The sequence below is a fragment of the Marmota monax genome, unplaced genomic scaffold (genome assembly GCF_021218885.2).
Source record: "Marmota monax isolate L192 unplaced genomic scaffold, Marmota_monax_Labrador192_F-V1.1 WCK01_AAM20220418_F8-fsc00024, whole genome shotgun sequence".
NCBI classification, from domain to species: Eukaryota; Metazoa; Chordata; class Mammalia; order Rodentia; family Sciuridae; genus Marmota; species Marmota monax.
The window spans coordinates 25,832,893-25,851,813 of record NW_026695224.1 but is presented as its reverse complement, the minus strand read 5'-3'; the positions used below and the strand labels follow the sequence as shown (position 1 = coordinate 25,851,813).

Genomic DNA, 18,921 nt, shown 5'->3' with positions numbered 1-18,921 from the left:
ACTAAACACATACCACCACACATATGCCCCAAATCCCAAAATAATAGGTTTATAACAATGCTGGAAGTAAAAGTCTGGAATAGTCTAGAAACCTGAGGAATTTCTAAAAGGATGCGGCAGCTGGAATAAGATTAAAGGTGGAAATCATAGAGTCCAAAAGCCCTGAACATCCCACTCTTCCCTGCTGTAGTGAGCAGGCATAGCTAGCTGTTACACACAGAGGATCTGATACCTGCTGTGACAAGCGTGTAACTAAGAGTTGTCAAACACTGGAGAGAAGCACCAAGCTCAGGAAGAGCTAACATCAGAGGATCCAAGGAAATAGAACATAAAGGAGACTTAGGGAAATGTGTTTATATCCCGTAAGGATGAAGAGAAAGTACTGCACTCATAAAACACTCATAAGAACAGGCTGTTAGGGGGAAAGCAAATTTTATTTCCTGGATCTTGGAAGTAAAACATGATTAAAGGGGCTGAATATGTGATATGGGAATTGGAGGATACAGGAAGAAAAGAAATAACAAGCCTCAAAAGAGAAGTACCCAGGAACCATTGCAGTACAAAACACCAACTAGCGAGCAGTAAGCCTGAGTCCTTGGCTCAAGTCTTTGCTTGCAAAGTAACCTAAAGGGGGCATTCTACTAGAGTATGAGAAGAGCTAGCATGAAGTTGTGCAGCTCCCCTCTGGCTCCTCCTCTGCCCCTTAGCTCCTGTCCCTCTATAAATAACACCCCAGACTAAGGCCTTACTTTCACCCTCAAGAAAGCCTGCACTCTCCTTTCTAGTGCATAATCCTTACTTTCCTAAATAAACTTCAGTCTGGGTTTCTGGCTCCTTAAATTCATTTCTGCTAGGTGTTTCAAGAACCCCACTCATCCTGAATTGAGTTTCCCCTCTGAGAACTCCTCACACCTCCTCCAATGACAAGTCACAGCGGAAGGGAGTTAGTGAGCAGGAGGAGCAAGGCAAAGAATTTTCTTAGACTATAACATGATAAAAAGAGACAGAAAGGGTGACCCAAAAAAGAACACAATGAGGGATGTTTCACAAGTTCCAGTGTCCATCCACCACGAGTTCTAAAAGAAGATGGGAAAAAATGGAGGAAGAGGGAGCAAGTACCCAACAAGACAATGGAAGGATGTTTCCTAGAACAGAAGGAAAACAAGAATTTCAAGAATGAAAGTGCCCACTGTGAATTTGTCAACTGGTAAGTTTAGGAAGACTTACATTTCACACAAATAATGGAAATTTCAGAATACTAAGGATGAGAAAATGTGTTAAGATCTTTCAGAGAGAGAAAACAGCCCAGCCTACCAATAGCAAGAATGAGGCCGGCCTCTCAATTTTATAGAATTACCACAGTGATATTGTCTAGAAACCAGACCAGGGAACAAAAGCATTGAAGAGCAAATAAAATAAACAATGCATGAAGTCAGTAACCATCCGGCACTTGAGAAGTTGCATGCTCCTGACGACAGCGGTGTTGAGGTCTCATGGCCATCCGAAGTTCAGTCCTCCAGACTGTGTTCATCTTCCCAGTGCTCACATTCACGCTGCCCTGAATGTGTCCTGAATCCACCCTTTCCTGGTCTCAAATCTCAATGACAATTAAAACCCCACGTGAACCTGATTCTGATGGGGGTGGGAGGAAGAAGCAGGGGTAGCATCAACTTGCGGCAGGGGGTGCTTATGTTAATTTCACTTTGATGATCTTTTTTTTGTTTGTGTGTGTCTCCCAATCATCTCCTATTTCTGTGATTATTTTGGAAGGAGTCACCTATTTTTTTGTGTTGGATTCAGCCCCTCTTATATCCTTCACATTTTTTAATCTTATTGAGCTTTATGTCCTGATTCAAATGAAAACTAAATAGGGCCGAGCATGGTGGCACACACCTGTAATTCCAGTGACTTGGGAGGCTGAGATAGGAGATTCACAAGTTCAAGGCCAGCCTTGGCAACTTAGTGATGCCCTGTCTCAAAACAAAAAGGGCTGGGAATATCGATTAGGGGGAGAGGGCCCCTGGGTTCAATCCCTACTATCAAAAAAGGAAGAAAAGTAAGTATATGAAAATTTATCACAAATGCTTTTATATCAAGTTGGAAATCAACTACTGAAGAAGTTGCCAATGAACTGTCAGTGTTGTATATGCAGAGACTCTCTCTGGATGGATACTTGAAAACATAATATTGGTTGCCTGGGAGAAAAAATGAGTGGCAAGGGAGTGAGAGGACAGGTAGGGGATTATTTTTCACTGGGTTTCTTTTTTGATCATTTCAAAGTTGGGTGGGGTTTTTTGTTTGTTTGTTTGTTATTTTGCCCCATAAGGGCAAAGAGGCATAGACAAGTTATCTGACAAATTTATACCTCATGTTTTGGGGGGGTGGGGATTGAACCAGGGGTGCTTTATCCTGGAACTACATCTCTAGTCCTTTTATTTTTTATTTTGAGAAAATGTCTTGCTGAGGGCTGGGGATGTGGCTCAAGCAGTAGCGCGCTCGCCTGGCATGCGTGTGGCCCGGGTTCGATCCTCAGCACTACATACAAACAAAGATATTGTGTCCGCCAAAATCTAAAAAAAAAAAAATTAAAATTCTCTCTCTCTCTCTCTCTATCTCTCTCTCTCTTAAAAAAGAAAAAGAAAATGTCTTGCTGAGTTGCTGAGGGTCTCCCTAAATTGCTGAGGTTGGCCTCCAACTTGTGATCCTCCTACCTCAGCCTCCCCAGTTGTTAGGATTACAGTGAATTGTCACATCCCACTTATATTCTAATAGTGCAAACATTTAGTTGTAATTAAAGAGACGAGGGCATTTGAAACCCAATCCAGGGCAGGCTACATTTATGGCTGGCAAGACCAACCCAAAACTAAGGACCAGCTCAGAATAGTCATAGAATTAGGTGGGTCCATAACCCACTGGGAGACCAACTTTAGTAGTACCTGAGCTGTTCCCAGCCCTCACGTGTGATGCTCTATATCTGTCAGTTGACCTACTGAATGGGTGTTTTTCTGTTTCTAGAGTTTTCAGTTTGGTAAGACTGAGATTGTGCCGTGCATGTTCTTTTTAAGACTGGTTTGAGCTTTCCGTCCTCCGATTCCGCGCAAGAGGCCGTAGGCCGCCATGGCGCCCAGCCGGAATGGCATGATCCTGAAGCCCCACTTCCACAAGGACTGGCAGCGGCGCGTGGCCACGTGGTTCAACCAGCCGGCCTGGAAGATCCGCAGGCGCAAGGCCCGGCAAGCCAAAGCGCGCCGCATCGCGCCGCGCCCTGCGTCGGGACCCATCCGGCCCATAGTGAGGTGCCCCACGGTGCGGTATCACACCAAAGTCCGAGCTGGCAGGGGCTTCAGCCTGGAGGAGTTGAGGGTGGCAGGCATCCACAAGAAGGTGGCCCGGACTATTGGCATCTCTGTGGACCCCAGGAGGCGGAACAAATCCACCGAGTCCCTACAGGCCAACGTGCAGCGGCTGAAGGAGTATCGCTCCAAGCTCATCCTCTTCCCCAGGAAGCCCTCTGCCCCCAAGAAGGGAGACAGCTCTGCTGAAGAACTCAAACTGGCCACCCAGCTGACAGGACCGGTGATGCCCATCCGGAACGTGTACAAGAAGGAGAAAGCCAGAGTCATCACCGAAGAGGAGAAGAACTTCAAAGCCTTTGCCAGTCTCCGCATGGCTCGCGCCAATGCACGGCTCTTTGGCATCAGGGCAAAAAGGGCCAAGGAAGCTGCAGAACAGGATGTCGAAAAGAAAAAATAAAGCGCTGTGGGGTCTTGTAATAAATGCTCTCCATGAAGCTAAAAAAAAAAAAAGACTGGTTTGACATTTTAACTCCAATAGTGTAAGGGGGCAAGTGGCCTTTCCGTGTCTCTCCTTCACTCTGTGGGCAGCCTCCCCCACCCTTTGCACCTCCTCTTGTGTTGGCTTCTGTTTGGCAGCATAGTGCACAGGAGCTGAGCCACCAGCAGCTTATTTGGGGAACTCTCATCCCAGGGAAGTACAAATGTTTTTAGATCATTGGGGTTGGCAAGATGATCTGGACAAGAAGATACTACTGTAGCCATTTTATCCTCGTTCTCCTCTTTCCTAGTCCTGTTCACCTTTTCTGTTTTTTTAAAGGGTTTTCTTGGGATTAATTGCAGGAGACAAAAGAAAGCAAACCTTTCCCCAGCAGCAGGGGCTTAGGCACTACAAGGAAGCGGCCCATCCTAGATGCATGTGAGGGGACAGGGCCAGCGGTGCTGGGCTTTTCCAACGATCAAGAAGTAACTGAGAATCCAGCACCTCTGTTTCACAGAGGCTCTTACAGAGCATTGATGATTAATAAAACTCAGTTTCTCCCAGAGGTCAGTCGGATTCTGTGTCTAAGTCACTGAAGGAGAACAAGTGAAGGAGTGATGGGGTGCTGGAGGGGCCAGCTCACATGCAGATGAATGAGGAGGGTGCCCGGAAGCCATGGCATCTCCACACCTTGCTCTAGCCACTGTAACTTCCTTCTTTTTAATCAGCCTGTGGAGAGCAAGAAGAGGAATAAGCACATTAATAAGAGGGTATGGTATGAAAGGCTTTAAGGACTTCCTTTTTTGTCTCTCTTACTTTTCTCCCTGTATTTAAAAACAAAACAAAAAGTCCCACAACTCTGACTTGACAATCTCAGCAGCAGGCCGATGGCCCCAAGTGTTACCAGCGGAGCAGCTACAACTCCAATACATTGCTGGTGGGAGCATAAATTATGAGAGCTCACGACTTTGAAGAAGTCTTTGGCAGGTTCTGTTTTTGTTTTTGTAAACTTAAACATATACCTACCTACTAGATTTTCATCCAGAAGAAATGAAAACATGTCTACAAAAAGAACTCAATACAAGGACGTTTTATTCATGATAGTTTAGAACTGTGAACAGCCCAGGTGTCCAGGGATGCAGGAGAAGGAATAACAAAATGGCAGTAACAAGGAAAAGGCCCCTGGTATACACCACATGGAAGCATCTCAGAAACACTGTGTTGCCTGGAAGAAACCAGACACAGCGATACGGTGTTATTCCATCCATAAGAAAGTTCAAAACAGGGCAGAACTCTGATGATAGAAATCAGAATAGTCATGGCTGGGCACGTGAGAAGCTGACTGGGAGGGGAACTTTCCAGTATGGAAATGTTCTATATTTTGACTACAAGTGTGAGTTACGCAGAGTGTGCATTTGCTAAAATTGATGGAAGATAAACCATATCTTCAAATCTGTGCGCCTCACTATATATAAGTTTCAGGGCCAAAAAAAGCAGCACAGGGTAGGGAGCCTGGGAAAGACTGAAGTGATTGCTCACCCTTTTCTTTTGCCATCAGTGTGCAAATGCGGGAGGGGTAGGGGCTACATTGGGTCCCCACTGAAGCAGAACAGGTGCTTGCTAAGGCAGGCTTTGTCGTGCCTTTGATTTCTCCTTCTAAGCTCCTGACCATTAATGCTTGATGCCTGCACGCAGCAGGTGGAGCAGCAAGTGCCCGTGACAGAGGAGGCTGGTCCTAAATAGCTGGGGAATAAGTCCCATTGCCCATTGAAGTAGTCCTGTTGAATAAGGCCCGCTTTGTGTTTTTTTTTTTAATAACTGGAATTTGCTTTATTTTTTCATAAGGACTGGACTGTCTGCCTGAGAAGCAGCCTTCCAAATAATAGCAAAATTGTGCTTCTTGGACTCAGTGTACTTAGGGATGGACAGTGGAACTTGATGATTAGTAAACTGAGGGCCATTCTTATGAGAGATATACACTCTTCATATTATAGTGAACAGAGTACAGAATCTATTGAGAAATAAACAATAAAACCTTGTATATTAGGTGCTGGAAGAATGTTCTAGCTCTCATCCCTGACATCATTTCAGCTAGATTCATCAGTTTTGCCAATAGAGAAAGAGCAATAAGTTGAGTGATTTTTTTTGCCCCCTAATGAGGAATTCAAAAACATTTATAGGGGGCTGGGATTGTGGCTTCATGGTAGAGTGCTTGCCAGCATAAGTGGGGCACAGGGTTTGATCCTCAGCACCACATATAAATAAATGAATAAAAGGAGGTATTGTGGGGCTGGGGTTGTGGCTCAGTGGTAGAGCACTTGCCTAGCACGTGTGAGGCACTGGGTTCGATCCTCAGCACCATAAAAATAAAAACAAATAAAATAAAGGTATTGTGTCCATCTAAAACTAAAATATATACACACAGAGAGATGTAGGGGCAGAGTAAGTAGCTCAGTGGTAGACAGCTTGCCTGTGAGGGGACAGGGCCAGCGGTGCTCACATATGGGTCCTGGCTTTAATCCCCAGTACCAAACAAATAAGCAGATGTAGAAGATAAATCACCCCATCTTGGCCTTACCTCTACCTAATTTTTTTGTTTGTTTTTTTGTTACTAGGGATTGAACCCAAGGGGTGCTTTATTTTGGAGTTATATCTCCAGCCTCTTTTAATATTTTATTTTGAGATAGGGTCTCACTGAGTTGCTAAAGCTGGGACTCAAACTTGCAATCCTCCTGCCTTAGCCTCCCAAGTAGCTGGGATTACTGGTGTACACCACTGCACCTGGCTACCTCTATCCCATATCTATATGTGCATCGTTTTTAAAATCTCACCTCATGTTAAATCATTAAATCCCAGGCTTTCAGTTCTATATTTCAACAAAATTGACAACAGGTACATTAAAATAGGCTCACTGGAATTGCAGATGTGTGCTCCCACACCTACCTAGACATTTTTTAACTTCCTTTTCACTCTAGTTTTTAAGAAGCACCAACTTGGTCAGGGGTGTAGCTTAGTAGAAGCGCACATTAGATGATAAGACCACGAATTCATGCTGGGTGCAGTGAATTCATGCTGTCTGCCTGAGAAGCAGGCTTCCAAATAATAGTAAAATTGTGCTTCTTGGACTCAGTGTATTTAGGGATGGACAGTGGAACTTGAAGATTAGTAAACTGAGGGTCATTCTTATGAGGGTCATTCTGCTGTAATCCCAGCAGCTCTGGAGGCTGAAGCAGGAGAATCATGAGTTCTGAGAGAGAAGCCACAGCAGCAGCACCGATTCCTATTTCACAAGAAGAGAGCCAAACATTCTCCTACCAACCCCTACCCCTTGGCATTCCAGTTCTCTTTCAGTTCCTCTAGTTTAATACTATTGTGATGATCGTTATGTTAATATTGTTCACTTTGGAGCCAAAGTCAGTGGACTCTCACTTTCATTCATACGAGTGTGCGTGCATATTTTCTCTTGCTTGCTTGCAGTGCTGGGGATTGGGCCCAGGGCCACCTCATGCGTACTAGGCAAACACTGTACCACTGAGTACACCCCCCAGACCTACAAGACTGTTTTCTATGTATTCTATACTTTATATTGTACTCCATTCTGTATTTTATTACATTCTGAATTCTGTCAGCTCCCTCTTTCCCCCTACAAACCCCTCCCCCTACACATCCCCTCTAGAACCTTCCATTCTCCTGCTCCAATTTGGGTCTTTGTTCTTTTGGCCTTCTGTGTACCTATTAGGCTGAACAACTGCTTTTTCTCCCCCTTTGTGGACCTCTCTTGTTTCTTGGAATCCTTAGCTTCCTTTTTCTAGATATCTTTCCCCATTTCAATAAAGCTCATCCTCCAGTAATTTCCTGAAGAAAATGTTTATAGGAGTTAAATTTTTGAAAGCTTGCATGTACGGAAATGTCTTTCTGCCTTCCACATTTTATTAGTGCTTTTGCTGGGTGCAGCGCTGCAGTGGGAAAGGATTTTCCTTCAGAATGGTGAGGACATTGCTCTACTGTTAGCTTCCAGCATTGAAAAGGCTAAAGCCATTTGGAAGTCTTGAATCTGTGCATGACCTCATTTACCCCCATCTCTCTTTGAAAGTATGTGGATTTTTTTTTTTTTTTAACTGAGGTTCTTAACGGACACCACACTCACCAGTAGTGAGAAACACGGTTTCTTTTTGCTTCTCTCTTTCTAGCGGCTAGTAGCTGCCTTGCCAGTTCTACTGTGCCTACAGCTCAGATCCCCACAAAATGAAAGTGTTAAGTGTCTGTGTAATTCTCTTGCCTGGCCATAGCAGGCTATGACAACTGGAGGAAGTGGCCATCTTTTTTCTGCAGCTCAGCTTGCTGCTGTAGCAAATCTGTACACCTGAATAATTCAGATTCTGACAAGAAATTGTTCAGTTAACTGAGTACTGAGTTAGCTAATGGCTCCAATTACATCCATCCCGTGTAGGTTTTTAGCTTCCAGGCTGTATCCAAGCAGTGCTCCTGGCTCATGGTGTAGCAGTGTGTAGGACTTTAAAAGCCAGGCCCCTGGGGCTGGGAGTGTAGCTCAGTGGCAGAGCACTTGCCTAACATGTGTAGGGCCCTGAGTTTTATCCCTAGCACTCCAAAGGGGGGACTGCCCCCTCCCACCAACCAAAAGCATCCCAGGTGTGTTATAGCCAGTGGCAATGGAGAAAACTTTTGCCATATATAAGAAAGTCTTTTTGGCTGATTTTCTGGCCTATTTATTATAGAATACCATTTTCACATAAAATGAATCTTTCCTTTTCTCCCTCCCGCTATCTCCCCTCCCTCTCTCTTTCTTCCTTCTTCCTGTCTCCCTCTCCCCTTCCTGCATTTTATCATGAGAAGGGAGGGCAAAGATTTGTTCATCATTCCTCTTAATTCTATCCTTTATTTGTATCTCAATTAAGATATCTTAACTCCTTCATCTCAGATTGCAGTTTCTGACAAAATTGTCAGGCATTCTACAGGACCCTTCGGGGATGGTGCCCAGGCCTGCCCCAGACAAATTCCAGAATACTAACAACTATTCAAGAATGTCTATCAACTGCTGTGATAAACACATGTTTTTCCTCTGTTTGCTTTAAAGGACTTAGCTCCCCTCTAGAAAGGGTGATTAACAGGTAGGTAAGGGTGATTAACATCTGAGACACTAGCCAATGCAGAGTTGTTACTTTACTAGGTGTCATATATGGGAATTTATTATGATAAACAAGGCTGACATCATTTTCTGAGATTCTAACATTCTGTAAACAAATATTTATTGAACCCCTACCAGATGCCAAGGCAATGTTCGAGGTTTGGGGACAACAAGAAGTATTGGTCATCTCCTGTGTACCCAACATTGTGCCAAATGCATTTGTGCACATCACAAATGCTATTTTCTCTTTCTGGATTTCTCTATCCTAGCTTGTCCTTTGGGCAAATTCCTTCTCATCCTTCCCATCTCAGATACTGCCCCTTACTTGGTTACTTGAGATTCAGAGAAATTAACTTGCCCAGGGTAAAAATAAATAAATAGTGATTAAGTGACAGAGGCAAATTTTGCACTTACTGCAAAGCCGCTGCATGTGAGTACTTTCAAAACAAAATAGTATTTGTGGTATCTGAGACTTCACTGTACAAACAATGCTCACATAGCCCAGTATGCTTCACAAAACTGAGATAGATCTGTAGAGACAGAAGGTAGATGAATGGTTGCATAGAGCTGGGAGGAACAGGGAGTGACTGCCAATGGGCACAGGGGGTTTGGTGAAGTGACTATTTTAAAATCAGGTTGTGATGGTGGACACATTTAAAACCATTTGATTATACAATTTTAAATGGGTGAATTCTTTATGACTCATATCTCAAGAAAGCTGTTATTTTCACTGAAGGCTGAGGATATAGGTAAAATGCTTGCCTGGTATTCATGAGGCCCCAGATTTGATCTCCAATATTGCCAAAAAAACATATTAGCTAAAAGTAGGGATGGATTGAGGGTCAGCTTTTCCAGCATTCTTTCAGAGTACAAGTAAATTTAGTAACTGATATATTTGGGTTGTCTTCATTATCTTTATTCCTAGAGGAAAGTTTATCTTCTGTGAGACTGGGGTCTTGTTTTGAGTTTGATTCTGGTTTTCTTGTGAATGCTCCACCTTTTTGTTGTGTTGCTCAGTTGACACCGACAGTGTCCCCTAGCTCTGAGCCTCCTTCCTGCATCTGGGCCACATACTCATGCAGTCCTTGCAGAGTTTCTAGCCGAGCCTCGTGGTAAGGGGAAGGACAGCACAAAGCCAGCGGTCCCCCAGGAGAGGGTGTTAGTCACAGCTAGCCACAAGTCAGAGGCTTCATTTTCTCAGCAGGGAGGGTGATACCAAATTTCCCAGAGCATGAGGACAAATCTGAAAACTGAATAGCTTGCTCTTTTTTAGTTGATCACACTTGGATTTTTGTAGTAGTAGTAGTAGTAGTAGTAGTAGTAATAGTAGTAGTAGTAGTAGTTGTTGTTTTCCTCAGGCTCTTCCTGGCATGGTCTGTTTCAGCAGACCTTCACCTGCCAGTCAGCAATGGCCAAACACCTGTGTTAGTCATCTTGGCTAGGACCTATAGTCATATGTTTTACACTGTGACCCATTATGGGCCATGGTCACAAAAGCACGTACTCTGACAGGTCCCAGAATGCAAAGAAGTTGGATTTTTCCAAGAGTTCATTCTTTACTCAGAAGTAGGAATGCATGACTGGAACCCTGGAGAACAATCTTTGTTTCTGTATGAAAAAGCTGCGTTAGCAACCCCTAGCTGGCAGACTAAGGAAAGAGACTCTACTTATCATTTTCTCTTGCTCTAAAGATGGGAATATTTTTTGGTGGTCAGTGATGCAATGAGTAAAAATCTTCCATTTATTAAAGAGAAATGATGTTGTGGTTTGCAGATGGCCCAGCTGTGGCTAGCATCTATGAAAACCATTTCCTGCATGCAGTAGTTTTCTGCTTTTAGTACCAAAGTACATGGGAACAAATATTGCTTTGTTGAAATCCATTGCATTCCCATAGCAGAGTGACATCTTAGACTCCTCTTAAATAGCCCCTTCCTGTGGTCACCCTTATGCAGGCCTTTGCTTTCCAAAGGCTCTTTAAACCCTGACTTATGACAAGGGGAAAGCTGCTGGTGCTACATCTCACTTTTTGAGGAGAGGCAGGAGCTGCCCCTAGGAGGAGAAGGGCAGGTTGGGATGAGCTTCATTAAGTTGCCCTTTGAAGTTGGCAGATTGGGACCTCGAGGAGACCAGAGACACTACCCTGGCAACTGAGTAAGCAAGCAGTGTTGCTCATGCTGCCAAGAAAGGGATTTGGGGGTAGGATCCCAGCAGGAGCACCAAGTGCTGAAAAATTACCTTCTTTACCACTTCATCCTCATCAAATGAAAGGACTGTAACGCACACTTCCCTCCAGACATAACTCTGAGGTGTCGGGAATCACAGCCAGGTCCAACATCCATATCTTTCTCATCTGAGACTTCATATGCTTATTTAGTAGCAGTGAGAAGTTTGGGAAGAAGGGGGAATAATTTTGCAAAATGTATGCTAGCCAGCTCATCTGAGTTTCATTTAAGGCCATGTGGTTAATATGTCTACCCATTTCTAAAAAGGGGCAGGCACGATCCAATTTAAATGAGGTCTCTGTGATATAAGCCTAAAGGAATCATTTCTGGTCTGACGGAGGACACCCCCATGCCTTGAAAACTTGAACGTGACCTCAATCTGGGTGGTACCCAGGAATTTAAAATTTATTTATGTTGACATCCTCAGATTTTTTTCCATGAGGAAGCAGAGGCTTGCCTAGGAGAAAAGAAGAAAGCTGAAAGTCAAAGAAAAAGCAGAACATTGAGGTTTGAGAAAGCATACCAAGTCCCCTGTCAGCATTTAGACAAACAACCCGTCTTTGATTCACATTGGTCTTCTGTGCCTGGTGCTTTGCTTCTCACATTGGCTAGTTGGAGAGAGGTGCCTTTTGCCCAGCAGTGTTGTCCTGCTGAGAATGATGGTATGCGTGTGGCTCCTGCCCTCAGCCCAGTGCAGACCTGCACAGGCATGGTACAGCCACAGCAGAAAGCCAGGCAGTGTTCTCCTATAGAGAGGTCATTGCCTTTTAAATGCCAGTTCCTGTTTCTGCTTTTGCTTCTCTGTGCTTGCGATTAGTTGGGAACCCACGTGGAATCAGTATCTGAAAAAACAGCCATATCTTCCTCACGTGAGCTCACAAGGTTTTGGTTTTTTGGAGGGACAGGGCAGGGGAGTACTGGGGATTGAACTCGGAGCACTCGACCACTGAGACACATCCCCAGTCCTTTTTAGTATTTTATTTAGAGGAAAGGGTCTCGCTGAGTTGCTTAGTACCTCACTTTTGCTGAGGCTGGATTTGAACTCCCTATCCTCCTGCCTCAGCCTCCTGAGCTGCTGGGTCACAAGGTTTTGTGTAAAGAAAAATAATAGTATGGTTTTTGTTAGAAACTGTATTTAATATTCCCTTTAAGATTTCTGCCTTAGAAATATAAATGGTCTGTTTGGTTTGGTCAATAAAATTATTCTCCCAGTCGTATCTGATTGTACAAATAAAGGCAGTAACAGTTTGCACTTCTGCAACAAACATTCCCACCCCAGGCACAATTCTAGTTACCAGCAAATTCAACATTTCCTCCTTAGTGAGCCCACCAGCCTCTTCTGCTCCCTTACTGTTGGGAAATGGTGGCACGTCCCTGCTTTGCCATGAATCCCCCACTTGGAAATGGCTCAAGGAAGGATATTGCCGGAGCACAGGCAGGAAGGGCTGTGGCATTATCTCTTTCCCGGGAATGAGCAAAGCTGCGTTGGAATGGGACAAAGGGGAAAGGGAAGTCAGAAGTCTCACTTCCAAGAGACCAAGACCCAGCCAGGGGGTTTTTCTTGCCACTGATTGCATGTTATTTAACCCTGACATGTACCAGGCCTCTCGAGAAGATTACCCCCACTTCTAGGTGAGTGCTTTATTGTTGGCCCCAGAGATGCTATCCTCACCATTGTCCTGTCTAACCTAGCCTCTACTGATAGTCCCATAACCCTTTGCCTTTTCTGTAGTTACTGCTCTTTTACTTCTTCAATGCTTTCTCAAAGGTAGAGCTTTATTATCCTCTGGGTATTTTCTATATTTGTCCTTCAGGCCGGATCCTCTCTCATTCATTCACCCCTGTCTGTCCTTAGATATGGCCAGAGAATGACAGAGCAAAGCAACAGAAATAAGAAGTAGTCAAAAATTCCCTACTTCTGAGAATACTGCCCCATGGATTACTCATTAGTTACAAATTAATTACAAATGAGAATTCCCGCAGTCACTGTACCCTGGAGACCACACTTAGCATCCCTAGAGTGGGCTAACCTGATACCATGTTCCTCTTGGTGATGGTACAGTAACAAGTACCCACCCTCATCTACTCAACATACCCAGCAGAAATGTTTAACCTTCATCTGTTGACGGGAAACAGTGAATCCGCTGAGCAGCTTTCTATGAGACGACCAAAGTAGACTCTTCAACACTGACAGTGACACCAAAGGCCAAAAGGCAGTGGACTGTGCTTCATTAAAGAGGACTGGGGATATAGCTCAATGGTAGAACACTTGCCTAGCATGTGCAAGGCCTTGGGTTCTGTCTCCAGTATTGGGAAAAAAGATTAAAGAAACTTCCAAATGTGGTGTGTGATGGGAAACAATAGTCAAGGCCATTTTGAGCTGGCATTAGGGACATTTGAATGTGAACTTGATATAAGATGTTGAGTTTATGTGGGAGAGCATTTTAGAAGATACATGCTAAAGTATTTAGAGGTAAAGTGACATGGTATATACAAATTCCTTAAAAATAACTCCACACTCTCCCTCCAGAAGTACATTTTTATATATAGAAATAAAAGGCATATGTGGCTAAATGTTAATAATTGATGGATCTAAGTGAAGAGTATTCAGATAGTGGTGTCTCTGTGCTGTCAACTTTTCTGTCAGTTTGATATTTCCCAAACTAGAAAGTTGAGGGAAATTTCTCACTAGATCATATTGCAGTTCTTTGGTTTGGTACTAGGAATTGAACCCAGAGTCCTTTACCACTGAGTATGTCCCAGCCCTACCTATCTATTTAATTTATACAGTACTGGGGATTGGACCTAGGGATACTTTACCACTGAGCAATACTCCCTCCCCAGCCCTTTCAAGATAGGGTATCATTGCCAAGGTTGGCCTCAAACTTGGAATCCTTCTGCCTCAGCTTCCTAAATTGCTGGAATTACAGGCATGCCCCACCATTCCAGGCCACATTAGAGTTCTTATACCAAGTGACTGATTTCTCATAGCCCTGCCAATTACCTCCTTAAGATTATAAAGCAAAGAAGACAAAAAACAAGAGACAGCTAAGAAGCTGATTAATACTGATGCCCATTTCTGTTGTTATTATAAACTGGTGTGCCAGGAAGCCTTTTTTTTTTTTTTTTTTTTTTTTTTTTTGGTACTAGGGATTGAACTCAGAAGCACTCAATCACTGAGCAACAACTCTCTAGCCCTATTTTTTTTTTTTATTTAGAGCCAGGGTCTCACTGAGTTGCTTAGCACCTTGCTATTGCTGAGTTTGGTTTTGAACTCGTGATCCTCCTACCTTAACCTCCCAAGCTGCTGGGATTACAGGCACGAGCCACCATGCCCAGCAGGAAGCCTTCCTTTAGACCAGCTGCATGATAGGTCAACTCTAAAATGCTTGGTGGATCTGGGAAACATTTTTGTTTTAAAAATAGTTTCTTTTATTTTTCCTGAATGAGAAAAGATGAACTGGACATTGAAATTAAGTGCCTAGAGAAAAAGTAGTTATTTATATTTTTCAAATACCTTTATTGAAATATAATTCTCTATACCCATTTAAATTCTATAGTTTTATTGAAGGATTTCCCCACCTATTACTCTGTCAGGAAACTTTAGTGTATTCAGACTTGTGCATCCATTGCTGCAATTTTAGGACCAGTATCTGGAAAACAAGCTGTGGCTTCCCACACAGTCTTTCCAATGGAGAATTTCATTTCTCCAGAAAGAAGTCCTGTACCCTTAGCTACAAGTAACTGTCAGCTCCCCAACTCCTCCTATTCCCTCTCTATCCTGGCAACATTTCGTCTACTTTTGTCTGTATAGATTTGCCTGTTCTGGACATTGCATATAGATGGAATCATACCATATATGGTCCTTTGTGACTGTCTTCTTTCCCTTAGCATGTTTTCACAGTTCATCCATGTTGTAGCATGTATTGGTTCATTTATTTTTGTAGTCCATTAAGTAGTTTATCTTGTTGCCTTTGAAAGTAATTATTCCATTCCTTCTCTATCCACATAGACAAATGTAACAGTAAACATTCAGTCATTCAATTTAATAAATGCATCTCATTTGCTTTAGTTAGGGGCAAACTGAGCAACTTGAATTTTCAACTTAAGGTTGGAATTTCTTTTTTGTAATTCAAGGATATACATGCAAAGATAAAAGGCAGCTTGATGGGGCTGGGGTTGTGGCTCAGCGGTAGAGCACTCACCTAGCACGTGCGAGACCCTGGGTTCAATCCTCAGCACCACATAAAAATAAATAAATTAAATAAAGGTATTGTGTCCAACTACAGCTAAAAAAAAAATATTTTTTTTTTTAAAAAAAAGACAGCTTGATAGTATTTTCCTCTCTGAAGAACTGAGGCAGGTTCCATCATCTGACATCCCTCAGAAGCAGGAATGGGATGAACACTTGAATACTGTACCCCACTGTTAGTGCACATCCTTGTGCATCCTTGAGTGGCATTTCTTTGTATCACACATGTGAATCAGGCATTGCAGACACCTTATGTGTACCAAGGAAGACGGGAGAGGGGCCCCACTTTTTCCTAACACTTACCAAACTTAGGCTCTTTCCAAAAGGTCTAAACTAGGCAGATTAATAAACAGACAACACATTACCCCTTGTGGCAGCGGACTGAAACCCACTGCGTTGACCATTTCAGTAGAGTAGTAGACCAGTAGAGGTCTCCTGTTTATAGAGAGGGACATGGCTGCCTCTTGGAGTATGATGCTAGGAATGAGCCTGCCCAACAAATCAGTTAACTTGTTCCAGAGAAAAAGTCCATTTCAGTGTCACTTGAGAATACCTAACCCCAATTAGCTATCCCAAAATGAAAGCCCTTGATCATAACAGAGACCAGGAGACTGTGCAGTTGGAGTATCTTGGTTGCTTTTGGTAAAAATCTTCATGTCTTATTGGCTATAATGGATGGTATTGTCTTATCTAGCAACAGCTCTTCACTTAAGCCAAACCAAAGTCAGCCAGAATGACCTTGTCTTCCTCGACAGCGTCAGCTGAGAAGCCAGAACAGGGCAAAACAGACTTCTGCATTTACCACATGGAAGGAAGAGCTAGAAAGGGTTTTCTGTAATATATTGTTTCAGAAGAGGTAAGAGTCCAGGCCTTTTGCCACCAGGATAATCATATATGTTTCATTCACATGTTCCAAAGATACAGAACTATTGAAATTGACTCAGACAGACTTAAATGCCCTTCATTCCTGGATTGGCACAAGAGTGATAGAACTGAATAATAGCAGATTATTTTCTATTTGTATAAAAACTGACACTGCTGCTATTTGCCAGCTTTTATTTTCACCTTTTGGTGATAGATGTCACTTTTTTTTGCTGGTATTGTATCAGCTTCAGTGGTAGGTGAGAGTTTAGTCAGCTTTTTTGCTACTTTGACCAAAAGACCCGACCAGAACAATTGTAGAGAAGGAAAGGTTTATTTGAGGGCTCACGATTTCAGAGGTCTCAGTCCATTGACAGTGGCTCCATTCCTCCAGGCTCAAGGCGAGGCTGAATATAATGGCGGAAGGATATGGTGGAGGGAAGCAGCTCACATGATGATCAGAAAGCAGAAAGAGAGACTCCACTTGTCAGATACAAAATATATACCCCAAATCCATGCCCCCAATGCCCACCTCCTCTAGCCACACTCTACCTGCCTTCAGTTTCCACCCAGTTAATCCCAATCAAGGGATTACTTCGCTGATTGGGTTAAGACTCTCCTCAAAACCTTGCATTGTCTCACACAAGAGCTTTTGGGAACATTTCACATCCAAATCATACCAAGAGTCCTGACAGTTCTCAAGCCACAGGATGTTTAGGAGCATTCTGGCATTTTGCTTTCCTATCCCAAAGTCCCTAGAGTTCTGTCAATACAGTGTTGGGAAATGAACAGAAGCTGAATAGTCTCCCTAATGTATCACTGACTTCCAGTCCCTTTCCTTGAGTGATCTGATCTTGGGCTTTGGGAAGATGACGTAGAGACTTACACAGGTAGTTAGTGAAATTGGCCCAGAGATTTGGGTTTTATTTCTCACTCTTGTGGATTTCAGCTAAATCCAGAAAGATAGCAGTAGCTCCAAGCAGAAGCACTCAGTGAGGAATTTTCATCTTGAACTTTCTTCCTATCTGTCCAAGAGTGTCACTATTTCCAGACCCTCTGGAAAATAGTTCATGTGTAAACTACAAAAAGGTCCACTCTTGCTGGGTATAGTGGCACACGCCTGTAATCCCAGCAGTTTAGAAGGCTGAGGCTGGAGAATCGGGAATTCAGAATCAGCCTCAGCAACTTAGTGAGACACTGAGTAACTCAGTAAGACCCTGTCTCTAAATAAAATATAAAAAGGGATAGGGATGTGGCTCAGTGATTAAGCACCCTTGGGTTCAAACCCCAGGAACCCCTCCCCCCCACCCCCTGCCGGCAAAAAAAAAGGTTCACTCCTGTGTGGTGAACAGATACTAAGGAAACTGCATGCCTCTGCCAAAGAATTACTGTTTCAGATCATTTGCATCTTGGTGGTTATGCCAGTTCTGAGATGGGAGGCAGAGACCTGAATCCAGCTCCCTATGTCAAAGTCTGAGTAAAGGTCCAGAGTGCATCAGTACACACATGCTAACCCTGTTCTTACTGATCCACTATTGGAACTAGTTTTTCTGGCCTGTCAGTTCGAGCACAGTGTTAAATCTCTTTGTTATGAGGGGGGAAATCATTTGGGTAAGTCCACTGTCAAATTCCAGGGACTTAGGTCATTTAAAATATAAGGGTCATGTACCATGAGCAAGAAAAGAATAAGAAAGACATGGACTCTGTACAGGGAGCTTCAGGACAACCGGCAAAATAAGAATAGACCCCCTCCCTCGCCACCTCCAGTAACAGAAACTGGGGTGTGGTAGGATCTCCAGAGTATTTTTTCCCCCAGCTGCATCAAGCACAGGGGAGAATATAGTAGGCTAAGTGTCAGAAGCACTGAGTGCTACTTCAGAGTCTCCCACCATGAACTTGCAGGTTCATTTCCTTTTGGGAGTACAACTTATCTATATAAGAAAAAAATTTGGATTAAAAAGCCCCTCTTTTTTGTTTGTTTGTTCAATGGTTTGTTGAGACAGCTAAATTCCCCAGACTGGCCCCATCCTGGGATCCTGCCCCAGCTTGCCAAATAGCTGGGATTACAGGTGTACATGCCTGGCTGCTCATCCTGTAGTACCCAAAAGTCTGTGGGTACAGTATGCTTATATGTTGCTCTCTTTTCCATTAGATTTTCACTTTGAAGCTAAAGATTGATGCCTCATATTTTTTACGTCCAGTTCCAACCACAGTGTCTGATAGACATAAGAGCTCAGTTATCTCTATTGGTTGAATACAATGAGTGAATGAATGACTCTTAAATTCTTCCCCAAACCAAAAATTCTTTGCAGTGGGATGGTTGGGTGCCTGGGGTTAATTTTAAGAACTATGGGGAAAGATCATCCCACCCGCCCTCATTGGCAGTTGGTAAATAAACCCTGCCAGCCTCTCCTTGTGGGAGTGCACTTTCCCAGCTTCCTTCCAGATCCGCTTGTAAACACAAAGCAGCAGCCCAGGGCGAGCAGATAGAGCAGTGTTCTCAGTGTTCTCGCTACAGTGTGAATCCTGGGATGCAGGGCCTGTGCTGAGGGGCCTGGAACAAAGCAAACAAGTTACTATAGTATCTTCATGACAGACTGCACAGGATGGAGTTTGTCATTTAGTTACAATGAAGTTTGTTAAAATTATATTTTGGGGGCTAAAAG

General features: G+C 43.4%; 2 protein-coding genes across 3 annotated transcripts in view; both read left to right on the top strand.

Annotated features, from left to right (window-relative positions):
- Positions 1–18,921, top strand: part of Cfdp1 (craniofacial development protein 1) — a 110,862-nt gene that overhangs the window by 76,516 nt on the left and 15,425 nt on the right. The gene's annotated exons all lie outside the window — the stretch shown is intronic.
- On the top strand, positions 3,083–3,777 carry LOC124086338 (large ribosomal subunit protein eL13-like). The gene has a single exon (XM_046434457.2). The coding sequence runs from the start codon at positions 3,118–3,120 to the stop codon at positions 3,751–3,753; it is 636 nt and encodes a 211-aa protein (XP_046290413.1). The 5' UTR covers positions 3,083–3,117; the 3' UTR covers positions 3,754–3,777.